Source organism: Schistocerca gregaria, chromosome 2, assembly GCF_023897955.1.
Source record: "Schistocerca gregaria isolate iqSchGreg1 chromosome 2, iqSchGreg1.2, whole genome shotgun sequence".
In the NCBI taxonomy this organism is placed as follows: domain Eukaryota; kingdom Metazoa; phylum Arthropoda; class Insecta; order Orthoptera; family Acrididae; genus Schistocerca; species Schistocerca gregaria.
In genome coordinates this window covers 372,302,742-372,317,999 of record NC_064921.1, presented here as the reverse complement: position 1 = coordinate 372,317,999, position 15,258 = coordinate 372,302,742, and the positions used below count along the sequence as shown (strand labels likewise).

Sequence of the window (15,258 nt, the reverse complement as noted above, 5' to 3'; positions counted from 1 at the left end):
CTGTTGTGGGAATGTATAAAAGTCCTGCTACAGATGTGTATATGCCCACCACTTTGATTGTCCTCTCTTGACAGCCAAATAAGTTTCATTCAGCATCTTTGTATCTATAGCCCTACATTTTGTTCTTCATCTATTATGCAGTAATCTCTGTTTCTTGATAAGTTTCTTTACAGTGACTGCATACCCATTATGAACTGTTCTACTGGGTACTTGCCTGTGCAGTGCAGTGCATGGCCAAATATTCTTTTAAACTTGAGACAGATTTCCTCTACATGCTCATGACATTTGCTGAATGTTTAAAGTTCCTCATTGAGAAATGACACTACTGACTTTTTATGTAGTTTGCTGAACATACATATCTTTCTGTGTGTAATGGTCACTGATATCAGTTTCAGTGTGGACATCCTCAAAGAGGTCAGGTCTATTTGTTGCTATTAGATCGTATATATCCATCACGAGTGGGGTTTCTATCTATCTGTTCTAGGTAGTTTTCAGAGAAGGCATTTAGTAAAGTTTCACATGATGTCTTCTCGCACCCACTGCTAACAGAACTGTAATTTTCCCAAGTAATTATTGGATGGTTAAAGTCTCTGATGACTGGGAAACTTATGTACAAGTGAACTAAGGTTTTCTCTGAAGTTCCTTCAGGAAAGAAAGAAAACTGGCGTTCTACGAATCGGAGTGTGGAATGTCGGATCCCTTAATTGGGCAGGTAGGTTAGAAAATTTAAAAAGGGAAATAGATAGGTTAAAGTTATAGTGGGAATTAGTGAAGTTTGGTGGCAGGAGGAACAAGACTTCTAGTCAGGTGAATACAGGGCTATAAATACTAAATCAGATAGGGGTAATGCAGGTATAGATTTAATAATGAATAAAAAAATAGGAGTGCGGTTAAGCTACTACAAACAACATAGTGAACGCATTATTATGGCCAAGATAAGACACAAAGCCCACGCCTACTACAGTTATATGCTAACTAGCTCTGCAGATGAAGAAGAAATTGATGAAATTTATGATGAGATAAAAGAAATTATTCAGGTAGTGAAGGGAGATGAAAATTTAATTGTCACGGGTGACTGGAATTCGAGAGTAAGAAAAGGGAGAGGAGGAAACATAGTAGGTGAATATGGATTGGGGGTAAGAAATGAAATAGGAAGCCGTCTGGTAGAATTTTGGACAGAGCATAACTTAATCATAGCTAACACTTGGTTCAAGAATCATAAAAGAAGGTTGTATACATGGAAGAATCCTGGAGGTACTGGAAGGTATAAGATAGATTATATAATGGTAAGACAGAGATTTAGGAACCAGGTTTTAAATTGTAGGACATTTCCAGGGGCAGGTGCGGACTCTGACCACAATCTATTGGCTATGAACTGTAGATTAAAACTGAAGAAACTACAAAAAGGTGGGAATTAAAGGAGATGGGACCTGGATAAACTGAAGGAACCAGAGGTTGTACAGAGTTTCAGGGAGAGCATAAGGGAACAACTGACAGCAATGGGGGAAAGAAAGAAAGTAGAAGAAAAATGGGTAGCTCTGAGGGATGAAGTAGTGAAGGCATATTGAATTTAATTGATGAAAGGAGAAAATATGAAAATGCAGTAAATGAAGCAGGCAAAAAGGAATACAAACGTCTCAAAAATGAGATTGACAGGAAGTGCAAAATAGCTAAGGAAGGATGGCTATGTAAGGATGTAGAAGCTTATCTCACTAGGGGTAAGATAGATCCTGCCTACAGGAAAATTAAAGAGACCTTTGGAGAAAAGAGAACCACTTGTGTGAATATCAAGAGCTCAGGTGGAAACCCTGTTTTAAGCAAAGAAGGGAAAGCAGAAAGGTGGAAGGAGTATGTAGAGGGTCTATACAAGGATGATGTACTCCAGGACAATATTATGGAAATGGAAGATGATGTAGATGAAGATGAAATGGGAGATATGATACTGTGTGAAGAGTTTGACAGAGTACTGAAAGACCCGAGTTGAAACAAGGGCCCGGGAGTAGACAACATTCCATTAGAACTACTGACGGCCTTGGGAGAGACAGTCCTGACAAAACTCTACCATCTGGTGAGCAAGATGTATGAGACAGGTGAAATACCCTCAGACTTCAAGAAGAATATAATAATTCCAGTCCCAAAGAAAGGAGGTATTGACAGATGTGAAAATTACCGAACTATCAGTTTAATAAGTCACAGCTGTAAACTACTAACAAGAATTCTTTACAGATGAATGGAAAAACTGGTAGAAGCCGACCTCAAGGAAGATCAGTTTTGATTCCGTTGAAATATTGGAACACATGAGGCAATACTGACATTACGACTTATCTTAGAAGAAAGATTAAGGAACGGAAAACCTACATTTCTAGCATTTGTAGACTTAGAGAAAACTTTTGACAGTGTTCACTGGAATACTCTTTCAAATTCTAAAGCTAGAGGGGTAAAATACAGGGAGCAAAAGGCTATTTACAATTTGTACAGAAAGCAGATGGCAGTTATAAGAGTCAAAGGGCATGAAAGGGAAGCAGTGGTTGGGAAGGGAGTAAGACAGGGTTGTAGCCTATCCCCGATGTTGTTCAATCTGTATATTGAGCAAGCAGTAAAGGAAACAATAGAAAAATTTGGAGTAGGTATTAAAATCCATGGAGAAGAAATAAAAACTTTGAGGTTCGCCGATGACATTGTAATTCTGTCAGAGACAACAAAGAACTTTGAAGAGCAGTTGAACGGAATGGATAGTGTCTTGAAAGGAGGATGTAAGATGAACATCAACGAAAGCAAAACAATGATAATAGAATGTAGTCGACTTAAGTTGGGTGATGGTGAGGGAATTAGGTTAGGAAATGACACACAAAGTAGGAAAGAAGTATTGCTATTTGGGGAGCAAAATAGCTGATGATGGTCGAAGTAGAGAAGATATAAAATGTAGACTGGCAATGGCAAGGAAAGCATTTCTGAAGAAGAGAAATTTGTTAACATCGAGTATAGATTTAAGTGTCAGGAAGTCGTTTCTGAAAGTATTTGTATGGAGTGTAGCCATGTATGGAAGTGAAACATGGTTGGTAAATAGTTTGGTCAAGAACAGAATAGAAGCTTTCGAAATGTGGTGCTACAGAAGAATGCTGAAGATTAGATGGGTAGATCACATAACTAATGAGGAGGTATTGAATAGAATTGGGGAGGAGAGGAGTTTGTGGCACAACTTGACAAGAAGAAGGGACCGATTGGTAGGATATGTTCTGAGGCATCAAGGGATTGCAAATTTAGCATTGTAGGGCAGTGTGGAGGGTAAAAATCGTTGAGGGAGACCAAGAGATGAATACACTGAGCTGATTCAGAAGGATGTAGGTTGCAGTAAGTACTGGAGATGAAGCAGCTTGCACAGGATAGAGTAGCATGGAGAGCTGCATCAAACCAGTCTCAGGACTGAAGACAACAACAACAACAACAACAACAACAACATCATCATGAGATGAGAGGTAGCGATAGAAGGGTCAGATTATTTTTTTATGGCCACCCCTGATACTGAGACTTGCCCAAACAATCTCACATGCAGCTTCATTTTCTATCTCAGTGCATTTGATCTTTTTGTCTACTGTGAGAAATACACCACCCCCATTTCCCATTTGCTTACCTTTTCAATATATATTTCAGTTTTCCCCCAAAATGTCATTGCTATCAATTTCAGGTTTCAACCAGCTTTCTGTGCCTAGTATTATGTGAGCTTCACTGCTTTTCAGGAGCACTTCAAACTCAGGCACTGTGTTGCGAATTATTTGGTAGTTTACCATTAGGATTTTAATACTCTCATCTGTGGGAGGCATTTCTTCCTATCTTACATTGATGCTTCTGGGCTTTTACATGGATTGGATGGAGAGTTGGCTAATCTAAAAATCCCTTCTGTGTAGCCCATGTGCAGTCAGTTACCTGAGTAGCAGCTTCTGATGTGTAGTGCACACTGGACTTACTTAGGGGGACCCTAGTGTCTCAACCCTGTGGCACAAGTCCAGGGAGTCGCAGTCTAGCTTGTCACAGAACTTTTAAAGTCTCTGGTTCAGTCCTTCTACTCAAATGAGAACCAAAAGGCCACGATCAGTTCTGGGGACAATGCTGCAAATTGTGAGCTTCATTGAAACTCCACTCACAAGGCTGGTCTTGTCAACCTTTCTGCCAGTCACTGGAATGACCCAGGAATGACTTCAGAGCTCAGACGACAACCCTAATTTGTTCCAATATGTGCCACAGTTTTCAGTTGGTTACACCCTGTTCCCTCGGTGGCTGGCGGAATAGCCTCTTCACTATGTTGAGTGAGGCCCCCCAGGCATACACACTGAGTGCACTTGGTATCCTTTCCTGTCCCTTTCTGCCATTTCCCTAAGGGGCACCACCATTCGCTGTGTGTTCAATTTGCTAATGATTAATAGACGCCCTACCCTTTTGTGTTCTACCTCCTGACATCGTACAAAACTGGTTTTCCCAAAGCAGGTGTAGTGAGTCCCACTGGGTCAGTTTCAGTGAAAGGCAGCACCTCAAACTTCGTTGGTTAAGGGGATCGGTACAATGAGTCCTCCCTGGTCCCCATCCATCCCTGGAGAGGACGCCTAGATCTACCATTGACAAGCCACACACAGTCAAGTGGAAGGGTAATGACAGACCCTGTACTTTTTGCAGAAGAGACAGGATCCACAGGAGATGATAGTATTTGTACCTCTCATGCAGGTATCACACATACACTACTCTCGGGAGCACACTGACTTGTAGCATCTGTCAATCGTTTGACAGTAGTCGGGGTGACTTCCAGCTGCTTATGAATGTCAGCCAACTCATCCCGTGTTTGAGAACAGCATTCACAGTGGGGCTGCATTTTGGCTGATGCAATGTATTAAAAGGAAGTGAATGAAGGAGTTAAAATTAAACCTGCTGATTTTATTTTAATCTGTTGATCAAAAAGTTGCTAATTCCCTATAAGAACTGAAGCAAATACACAAAACCACATTTCTATTAAGGCTACACAAAAGCCTGTGGTAAAAATTATGTTTCCTAAAACATTTTTATGTTAATTGTAGTTGTTGGAAACTCAAAAACAGTTAACTTGAAATAAATGCAGATAATATATAGAGCTACCCATCTTTAACAGAAAACTAGATGCAACACAAAATGTTAGTTAAAAAATCTGCTACAGTAACTAATGCGTGACTGATCATGAGCATGAATTCCACACACAAAGGTGTCTGTGCCAGATTAGACTTACAGAGTAAATAGACAATATTCGAAGAAGAGCAGCGTGTTTTGTTACAGGTTCATTTAAAAAAGTGTCATTAATCTTATCAGTAATAGCCAGTGCAGCAAATTGATATCATTCAAGAAATTTATCATTGCTGTGAACCCTGTAGCACTCAGTCTTAGACAGGAACTGATGGTAAGAGTGACGATATTCCCAACACTATAGGTGAAAGGACAAATAAAATAAATAAGTGTCATGATAGTATGCTAAAAATTGTACAAGTGCCACAGTGAAGAATTGCCTGTAAAATTCTCAAACAGTTCTTCAGATTACAGGACATGTGTGATTAAAATCAATGTCTGTGATGAAGGCAAATGTTGTCGTAGGCAAAATACTGTGTCATTTAGTGGTTCAATGCAATTTTCGTGCATTTTAAAAGCAAAAAAACTCATGGTAATTGGTTTAAAAGAGTGATAAGTTTTGTAGAGATTCTTTTTTAAAAACGTGGTTATTTAATTTTCAGCATTTGATCAACAGTAGAATTATTCAATGTATGGATGTTATATAATATGCTTTTTTTAACTTCCTGATGCACACTTAACACTTCTTTTATTTCCTGCTACTGTGACTAAAGGATTGGAGGACTACCAGTTTCAATTGTGTGGGATGGTCGTGGCCAATATGTAGCAGTACTATTCAAGGAAAGCAGGCACATTGCTGTCTTCAAAAGTAAACTGAAACCAGTTTTTCAGCTGACACCATGGTATGTTCATTTTTCTTTCAAGGTTAAACACAAATGCATTGGCAGGAATTGATTTTCAGTATCTTTGATGGAACATTCATCTTTCCTTTCCATGTTTTATTTTTTTAGCGTGTGCAGTTTAGTATTAAATCTGGTGGGTATTTATGTGAATGTGCCCATCAAACATATCTTAACTCATTTTCTCCAATTAAAACTCTGTCTTTAAACCTTCTCCTATCAATTCAATAACCTATTGACATTGCTGTTTTATGTATTTGCTTTGCTAGCATAACTTTTGATTTTCTTTGTGTCTTCTTCAGGAAATGTTTAATAGCATATAATGTTGTATCATTTTTCTACTTGGATACAAATGGCAAACATGTTTAAAGATTCTTGAGGCAAGAGTTAACATACAAAGTGAGTTGTGAGAGTACATCAAAATGCATGCATTTGCTGTTACATTAAGTATTACTTATCAGTTATTTCACCTCTGGCCAATTTTGTTTGCGTGAAATGTGCAGAGTTGCACCATAGTTTAGAAGTCCACGTTGAACTGTGTGCCAACTTATAAGTGGCAGTGGAAGTCACTTCTCATATGAGTGAAGTAGCAGATCCCAGGACTTTTCAGAAGTAGGTTGCGATTATACATGTCCAGGAAAGATGAACTGGACAACACATCATAGACCCAGTTCACAGTGGAACCATAGTAACTTTATGGAGCATGAGAGACTTTGACTACATTTTTAGAAATTCCAAACTTCCTATAACTGTCAAGTACTGTTCCTTATATTTAATCAGTGAGCAAAGTCTGCTGCAGTCCCTACTAACTGTGTACCTCAAATCACTGCTGAAATCCTTATACTGTAATCAAATCTTGAATGCTCCTTTTATAATCTAATCTCAATAATTCGTCAAGGTTCTCAACTCTTTAATTGTGAATCCATCATCTACACACTATCCCACAAAGATTGATTTGTCCAGCTTATTCTAGTTTGTATGGTACCTATGTTTAATGCAGCACTTGATAATAGTACAAGCAATATGCCTCACACAAATACCAGAGAATACTGCTTCCATTTTTCATTTGAAGACATAAGTTATGTGTAACAGTATGTAGTATATGCCAAATATTTTGATTAGGGCACAACACTAGAGGCCCAACCTGAACCTTGGAAGTACTAATACAAAATCAGCATCAGCATCGTCAAATATATATAAATAACATCATACGCACGAGTTGTATTATCAGTAGCACTACTGATTTTGAACAGTAGTGCTACTGACAACATGACCCATGCATATGATGTTATTTATATATATTTGACGATGCTGGTGCTGATTTTGCAATTAACATTTGAAAATGCCACTACGGCTACAGTACATTAGGACTTTGTTTTTATAAAACAGATCTGTTGATGGTCATTATAGATCAAAACCGGTAATATGTTAATAAGAAGTTTGTAACCATAGATGTAAATTAAAGGAATCTTATTGTATATATGGGTCACTGTTTTATTCTCAACAATGTCACAGCTTGTTATTGCTATCTGTTTACACATAAATTAACAGTACTACATTAATAATTTCCTATTTTCGTGTAGAATGGAATATACAGGATGTAACTAAATTCTCTTTGTAGATTTTGGGAACTTGTAGTGGGAACCAAGTTTAGTATTGGTACTCATGTCTGGAAAAGTACTGTTTTCTTGCTGCATGTAAAATATCACAACACATGTTGCTCTCTTGACTCCTGCTGCTTGTCATCTGGATCCACTAACAGGTAGGGCTTTATGTCGTGATCAATGGCTGCTCTGTACCATGTTTTGGTACACACAATCACCAATTCCTGGTCTTCCAGCATCTACCACAGCCATAAACTGAGCCATCCTTCAATGCCACAGGGGTCTCATAAATCAAGGATTTTATGCAATAACGTGGGTAGTAGTCTAGTGGGTTCAAGCTCGGAGAATGTCCATGCCAAGCAATTGAGGCATTGTGACCTATCCACTGTTGCCCATATTGTTGGTCCACATGATGTAAGACTACATGTGAAAAATGAGGTCGTGTGCCATCGTACTGGAACCACATTTTGACACACATGCACTGACACATCTTCCAAAAGCCTATGCAGCACGTTGTTACGGAATTGCAAGTACGTAGCACCCATGAGATGTGGTGGAATATGGTATGGCACAATCACACGTCCATCTGGAACTGCCCAAATGTTCAGATGGTATTGTTCCCAAGGGGGCACACAGCGTGCAGGTTTTCATCTGCCCACACATGACTGTTGTGGGGAATGAGAACTCCTTCCCTGCTGAACTTGGCTTCAGCTGTGAAAAGTAAGCACTACGGGAAGTCGGGCTCATCCACACAATAGTGCAAGAACCATCTGCAGAAGTGAGTTCATGACAAAATCCTGTGGCTGCATTGCCTGTACCTTCTGGGGGGTGGTATTGGTGTAGCTGCTGCTCATGCAAATCACATTTTCATTATGCACATTCAGTCTACCTGCAATGTTTGTGGTACTCATCATTGCGTTCTCTTCTACTGCATGGGATGCAACATCTTTAAACTCAGTGTTTGGAGCCAACGTGGAGCACCACAGTCGGCCCTGCTGGTGGTGAATGTACTGGTCTCTGGTACACTGTAACAAAGAGGGAATGCAAAGGTATCTGATGGTGTGTAAAACGTTGCACATACAATTTGATGAGAAACCTTACCATTGCACCTAGCTTCACCATACAATAACATCTAGTCAGTGTATTGTGAAAACATGTAGTTCACTGTGATCACCAGCAACACACTAAAAATAAAATGTATGTAAAGCTTACATTCTCTATTGTAGTCACTGATTACTAAAATGTGCAGTTGTTCATTATGAACAAGGACTTCAGCCACAACAACAGGTACAGACCTCTACCAGCAGATCACAAACTCTGAATGGCATGTAAACAAACATGTAGTGGGTGTGGGACATCGGGTGATTGGTGAATGGCATATGTAATACCCTAGTCAGTTGCAACGAAAATGCAGAAGTTTTGAACATGTGTTGTGGCATATTGTGTGTAGTGGAAAATCTTACGTTTCCAGATATGAGTTCTTAAGCCAAACTTAATCATTTTGGTCCTCACTACAGATCCTAATCATCTGTAAAGAGAATATAGTTATACCCAGTGTTTCCACCTTTTTGTGATGAAGTAGAGTATCTCTTGCTTGAAATAATGCTTTTTAATATATTTTCTGTTGAGCACTATCTGCTGATTCTTTGTTTAAATACTCAATTGGAACTATTAGGTAAACTACATTCCAGATGGGACATAAAACGATAAGCCTTGACTTCATTTTGGGGACCGTAACGAAAATACCATTTAATCTTGTTTTCTTGTATAAGAGTCAGTCAGTGAGACAATTGAAAACAAAGTAACTAATATTTCAAAAGTAATCACTATAACTGTTAATGCATTTATGCCACTGTGAGACAAGATGGTCAATGCATTCATGGAAAAATGTTTTTGGTTGCCTACGGAACCATGATTGTACCCAGGAATGCATCTCTTCATCCGAAGCAAATTGACAGCTGTGATATCTCTCTTCGGGGCTCCAGAAATATAGAAATCATATGAGGAGAGATCGGGACTGTATGGAGGATATGTAAGGGCTTTCCATTGAAACTTCTGAATTGTAATTGTATCAACTTTAACACCATGGGGGCAGTCATGGAGTTGAGTAACAGTAGAAAGGGTATAGTTATCAAATGTAGCAGGAAATAACTCTCCCTCCCTCCCTCTCTCGACCAATCTGCCTGCCTGTCTACCTACCTACCTACCTACCTACCTACCTACCTATTAGGCTTATTATCTATAGGGAAGGTGTTCATTAGCTAAAGCTATTACGAAGTATATGACAAACAGTTAGAGGATCAAAATATTTAAAGAATATTTCTGCTTTAGTGAGATATACTGGATATATTATATGAAAAGCTTTTGTATGCACTAGATGAAACACTATAGTGCTGAATCCTCAGATAATAATGACAGTGTTTTTAAAAGGTCTATTTGCTTTTATACAGTTCATTAGACGTGCCAGTACTTGGTATTAGAAATGCACCTGCAATCAAGTTCTGTGGTCAACTAACATGTAATGTGCCAGCTGTAGACAAGAGTTTGGAGATGTCTGACTCAGTCCTCATTTCTTCGTTTTGAGAAGGCAACCATAAATCTTCCACAAAAATTATGTTCGAAATGGATAAGCACTTGTTTGTATTCGTTACTTCTTGATAACACAATCGGCCACCAGCCATAGAAGTATGTGTCTCTGCAACTCAGAAACAGGACTGACACACAAAAAATATAGTCTTCACTATGATACAGCTTTTTAAAATAGTGGCTTCAATTCCGTCTTGCAAAGCCTTTTACCTAAAATTTAAAAAAACCTGGAGTCTTCTTAATGTGGGTCACATAAAACCAGTATAGTCCCAAAAGTTGAAATTTTCGTAAAACAAAATGCCTTCACTATTATATCGATCATTAAATATTCTCTCTGGTATCAATAACTGTTTGTCATGTGACTCTAGATTATCATAAGTGGACGATTCATCTTCAGAATTTAAAATAAATGTCTTCAATTAATGTGAGTTTTCCTGTAATACAGTTCTGCTTATCTTCAGTCACAACTTAAATATGAACCATAGTCAGAGATATTAATACTCATAGAAGTTCATCCATACGTAATGTCATTGCATTGATTAAAATGACCACTGCACACAGTGTACCTAGTGAATACTGAAAAGCCTTTCGAGATTACATAACTATCAATGAAGTCTGTTATATGTAATACTGAGTTAACACTTCCCAGAAATACTGATTCATAATGTAATTGCAATGCGAACAAAGTAATTGCAGTGTCGAGAGTTATTTCAATCTTCTTGATTGTTTCACCATATAATTCACAGTTTGAGTATAGTGCATGATTTCACATTACAGTTAAAAATTCATCACCTTCATTTCCAAATATACTGTATATAGTCAGAGATGATATTACTATATGTAACAATCACTTTATCCCATTTTTATATTGATGACATACATTCAACTTTTCTGAATCTCGAATTATCTTATATGTTGAATTAACTACCAATGAATTAGAAAGGTTAACCTCTACTGAATATCCAGTTTCAAATTGCTGAACTTTCCAGTTTAGGTCCTAATAACTTTGGAATACTCTACAGAAATCATTTAAAAAGCTTTAACTTTGTTAACAGCATAAAGTGACACAGACTGAATGAAAAACACACATTTTTATATTAACAGTCTGAACTTCTCTACAGAAGTGGTTGCAACATTGTTTATTTCAACATTTTAACAATGTAATAAAAATGTCGGCAAATCTTCCAAGGCATCCTCCCATCAGCAGGATTTCAAAGGACTGGCACTGGGCAGGGTCATGATAGCAACATACCTCTGGAATAACTTGCCACCCCCATAGTTCTCACAAGAAACAAAACAAAACAAATACACTTTTATTAGGTAAAACATGAAAACAGCTACAACTGCAACTAACATTAATAACCTACCTGATAGTGCACAGTGGAAATAACCACATAGGGTTTCACGACACTTTTTGAAACACTACATACTGTTTAGTGCATGTATGGCATAAATTTTATTCAACATAATGTGAGGGATATTCCATACTACTTGGGGGGGGGGAGAATAGATATATTGAATTGTCAGATAACATATATTAGGAGATGGATACTTAATGAAGGTATAAAAAAGACAAAACAGATTCAGATTGAAGAAAAAAAAATCATTGTTGACAGATATGCGTGATCTTGGATGAAAAGGGATTAAGTTTACAGTTAAAGCTACTTTTAGAAATCATTTTTATTGCTGGTATCAGTTTCATTGTGTTGCACATATCAAAGGAAAGTATCTTCATTGATATTTTTCTTCCTTTTTATAAAAATTTTATCACTGTTATTCTTTTACAGTAAACTATTTGTGCATCAGGGAAAAAATGCTGAACACTTACTGTTGTGTTACTTTTTATCCATATCTTTCAAAAATATGTCACTGTAACCCTGAAGTAATTTTCTCTCTTTTCAGTTGCTTCATCAGTGGAATTTCTGATGAAATGCCAAATGCTATATGTTTCCAAAACAACTATGAGGAAGGTGCTTTATTGACAATTGTAAGTACTTGCTCCATTCATTTGAAGTTAACTTACATATATAGTCATGTTGTTAAAGATGCTGATGTGTAATGAAATCTGCCTCCACTCAACCTTCAGATTGATGCTCACTATCTCCTCGCATGGTGGTAATGCAAAATACACCCTTCATATGAGGGGTGTTGGAAGTAAAAGGTACAGAACATGACTATAGGTATAATTGAAGTCTTCATTCAAAAGTAATGACCAGAGGCCTGAACCCAAGTATCTCACTGTTTCACAAGTCAAAAAGATTCCCAGTTTCCAGAGTTCTTGTGGCCGTGACAGAAGCCAGTCCTACACTGTATCCTTCAGTTCATTTTCATCCAAGTTGAAGCACTTACCTTTGGGATGCTTTTTGGCAGATCAAACACATGGAAGTTGGAAAACAGTCCAGGCCCTTTGCCTTTGATTGACTTTTGTAGGCTACAGAGTATGTCGCAGTATGTGTCACTGTTAATGGTTTTTCTGTCCTTGTGGAAATTGACAAGTATCGGACCTTGGATGTCGAAAATGTTCGTGAATATCACCTTGCCTGCTGGTGGAACAGCTTTGAACTTTTTAGGGGAGGTGTTGACACTACATTCATGTCCTTAGATGTCACTACATTATTCAAATGAGGCACTTGCAAATTTCAACCAGTTTGGTTGTTACAACATTTCGTACTTATTCATTTGAACATCCCTTATATTTCCAAATGTGTAAAACAATCAATTCTGAAGAAAGAGTTAATTATCTTTTTACCAATCGATTGTTGTAATTAAGACACACTTTTCACAAAGTATAGCAAACAAAAGATTTTTGCATTAAAGAATTAAACATGTTGTGATGTATGTTTTTAGTAATGGCTACATTTATTTTGCCATGCTTATCAGGTGTAAGATATTCATTGACTTCTGATGTATACAGTGATTTGCTCTTCAGAAAATATTTTCTAGCAAATTATTCAGTCTTGGCATTATAACCTCCTCACATCCATACACCTTTAGAAATGTGGCTCTGTGCGACTCTCCTCTAAGATTCATAAAATTTATCCAGTTATTAAAAATTCATGTGTATTTGAAGCATGTTTAATGACAACAGTTTTTAAATTGTTCCATTATCATTGATTATAAGCAATAGTTAATAATGTGGTTTTGTTTCACAGGCATGGTCAACAGGACGAATTCAATACTTCCCATTTATCAACTCGAGTGCAGGGACCAAGGATGCAATGAATGCAACACATTTTTCAGGACATCTTGATTCTACATCATTCCATAGTCCAACAATTCACAACCTTTCAACATTCCGCAATGCTTCATTTGCTTCTTTTTGATTGAGATTTTAAATTATTTTATATCAGTTAATAAAGTGGGCAGTTATTTATTTGCACCTTTGTTGGAGGTGGTGCACAGTGAAATTTGTTGACCAATGCAAGTTTTCTGAAACACATGCTTGGACAATTTGGCATAGATGTGTAATTGTTTTACTTGTACTTCTACACCACTCTTGTATATTATTTCAGTTTTGTACATTACTGCTTAATTTCTTGTAACAAGAGAGAGCCAGTTTATCAAGCAAGTATTGGAGCGTTGTATATGAACTGATTTATTTCTTGTAGCAGAGAATTGACTCCTTTCAGATAACAGAAAGTCTGAAAAATTGTACAGAATTGATATTTTAATTTGTGGGTATCTCAAGTTATGTTGGTGTACCATACATAAATAAAAGAAATATTACAAATGGAACAGAAAGAATCCTCACTCATCCAAAGTATTTCACTGTAATGAAAAATTCTCAGAATGTGGAAATAAATTTTATTAAATTAAAAGTTGGAATAGCTTGGGACACTAGAGGATTACTAGTGAGAAATCATAGCTCACTGTGTTTGCTTTGTGACTACATTGGCAAAAAAAAAATAGATTTGCTATTAAAGTAGGTTTCAGAGGATAGTGAATTTCTTGAAGGTAATTAAAAAAAAAACTTGAGTTTAATAGTCCATTCTTGGATCACAACCATTAACTAATGATTGTATTTGAACAATTTAAGGAGTATAAAATTTTACCATAGTTTGTAAATAAATGTAATACTGTTGGCAGTTGTGCTACATTTATAGTAGAGTTGTATATATAATCCAGATGATGACTTGTTAAAAAAGTTTATTCAGCAGACAATGTACTTTGGTTACTTTGTACAGTTACTTTGGTTGCCTCGGTATTCATCCTGTAATGTAGAGCAGGGTTATTTGGTCAATTGACTAAACAATTTTAAAAACAGCAAAATCGGAGCAGACTTCAGTCACAACTATTTTGTGCTTCATGAAAATGAATTTCCATGTAGAACTTTTTTTTCCATATGAAGCACAAAGAAACAATATTGTAACATGTATTCACTACTGAAGTGGAAGAAAAATGGTTTCTGGTTAAGCTATGCTCATGCAAAATTCTTTGCAAACTTCCTCTTTCATGTAAAATATCAATTGTGAAATGCCAAATTGAATGTAACTTTTATCAGATGTTCTTTAAGGAAATCAATCAAGTTCAGTGTCATTTTGTGTCATGAGAGAAGACCAATATTTTGTTGTAAATATATATACTTGAAATCATTTTTATTATACTGAATTTTGTAGTCTCTAAAACAACATGTCCTCTTCAGACTGCTGCTACCACGTTCTTCATTAAACAAAACAGCATATAGGTATGCGCAAGTCACATGCATGTATCAAGAAACTGTAGCCTGGTCAAGATGATGTAGCCTTTGCTAGTTTCATTCTGTCTGTGTCACAAAATAGTTGTCCTGGACATTACATGCAGTTGATGAGATGTAATGTACGTGCACCACTGTAGAGCACCTAGGAAAGTTTAAGCTTTTGGGTATGGAAAGCAAAATGTCCAAGCGGGGTGAGTGAAAAGCTATGCTGAAGTGTATAATACTCACCTATTGTATTATTGTAGCTAGTTTCTGGGTTTCCATCACTATCAGTATAGTGATCGCGGATTAACTTTTCAAGAGACTAGTGCTCACACAGTAAGTAACTTTTCAGCAAGTTGATCTTTGTATTTTAAAGCCCAGGATAGTGATGAAAGAACACAAATAGTTC

At 37.1% G+C, this 15,258-nt stretch overlaps 1 protein-coding gene across 2 annotated transcripts in view; it reads left to right on the top strand.

Moving 5' to 3' along the window:
- Nucleotides 1-14,763, top strand: part of LOC126319832 (aladin-like) — an 81,754-nt gene extending 66,991 nt beyond the window's left edge. For both annotated transcript variants that reach the window (XM_049993523.1, XM_049993530.1), the window contains exons 8-10: nt 5,856-5,984; nt 12,074-12,158; nt 13,324-14,763. In XM_049993523.1, the coding sequence (XP_049849480.1) occupies nt 5,856-5,984; nt 12,074-12,158; nt 13,324-13,494 (385 nt within the window). In that variant the 3' untranslated portion in view covers nt 13,495-14,763. The remainder of the gene's footprint in view (nt 1-5,855; nt 5,985-12,073; nt 12,159-13,323) is intronic.
- The last annotated feature ends 495 nt before the right edge of the window (nt 14,764-15,258 follow it).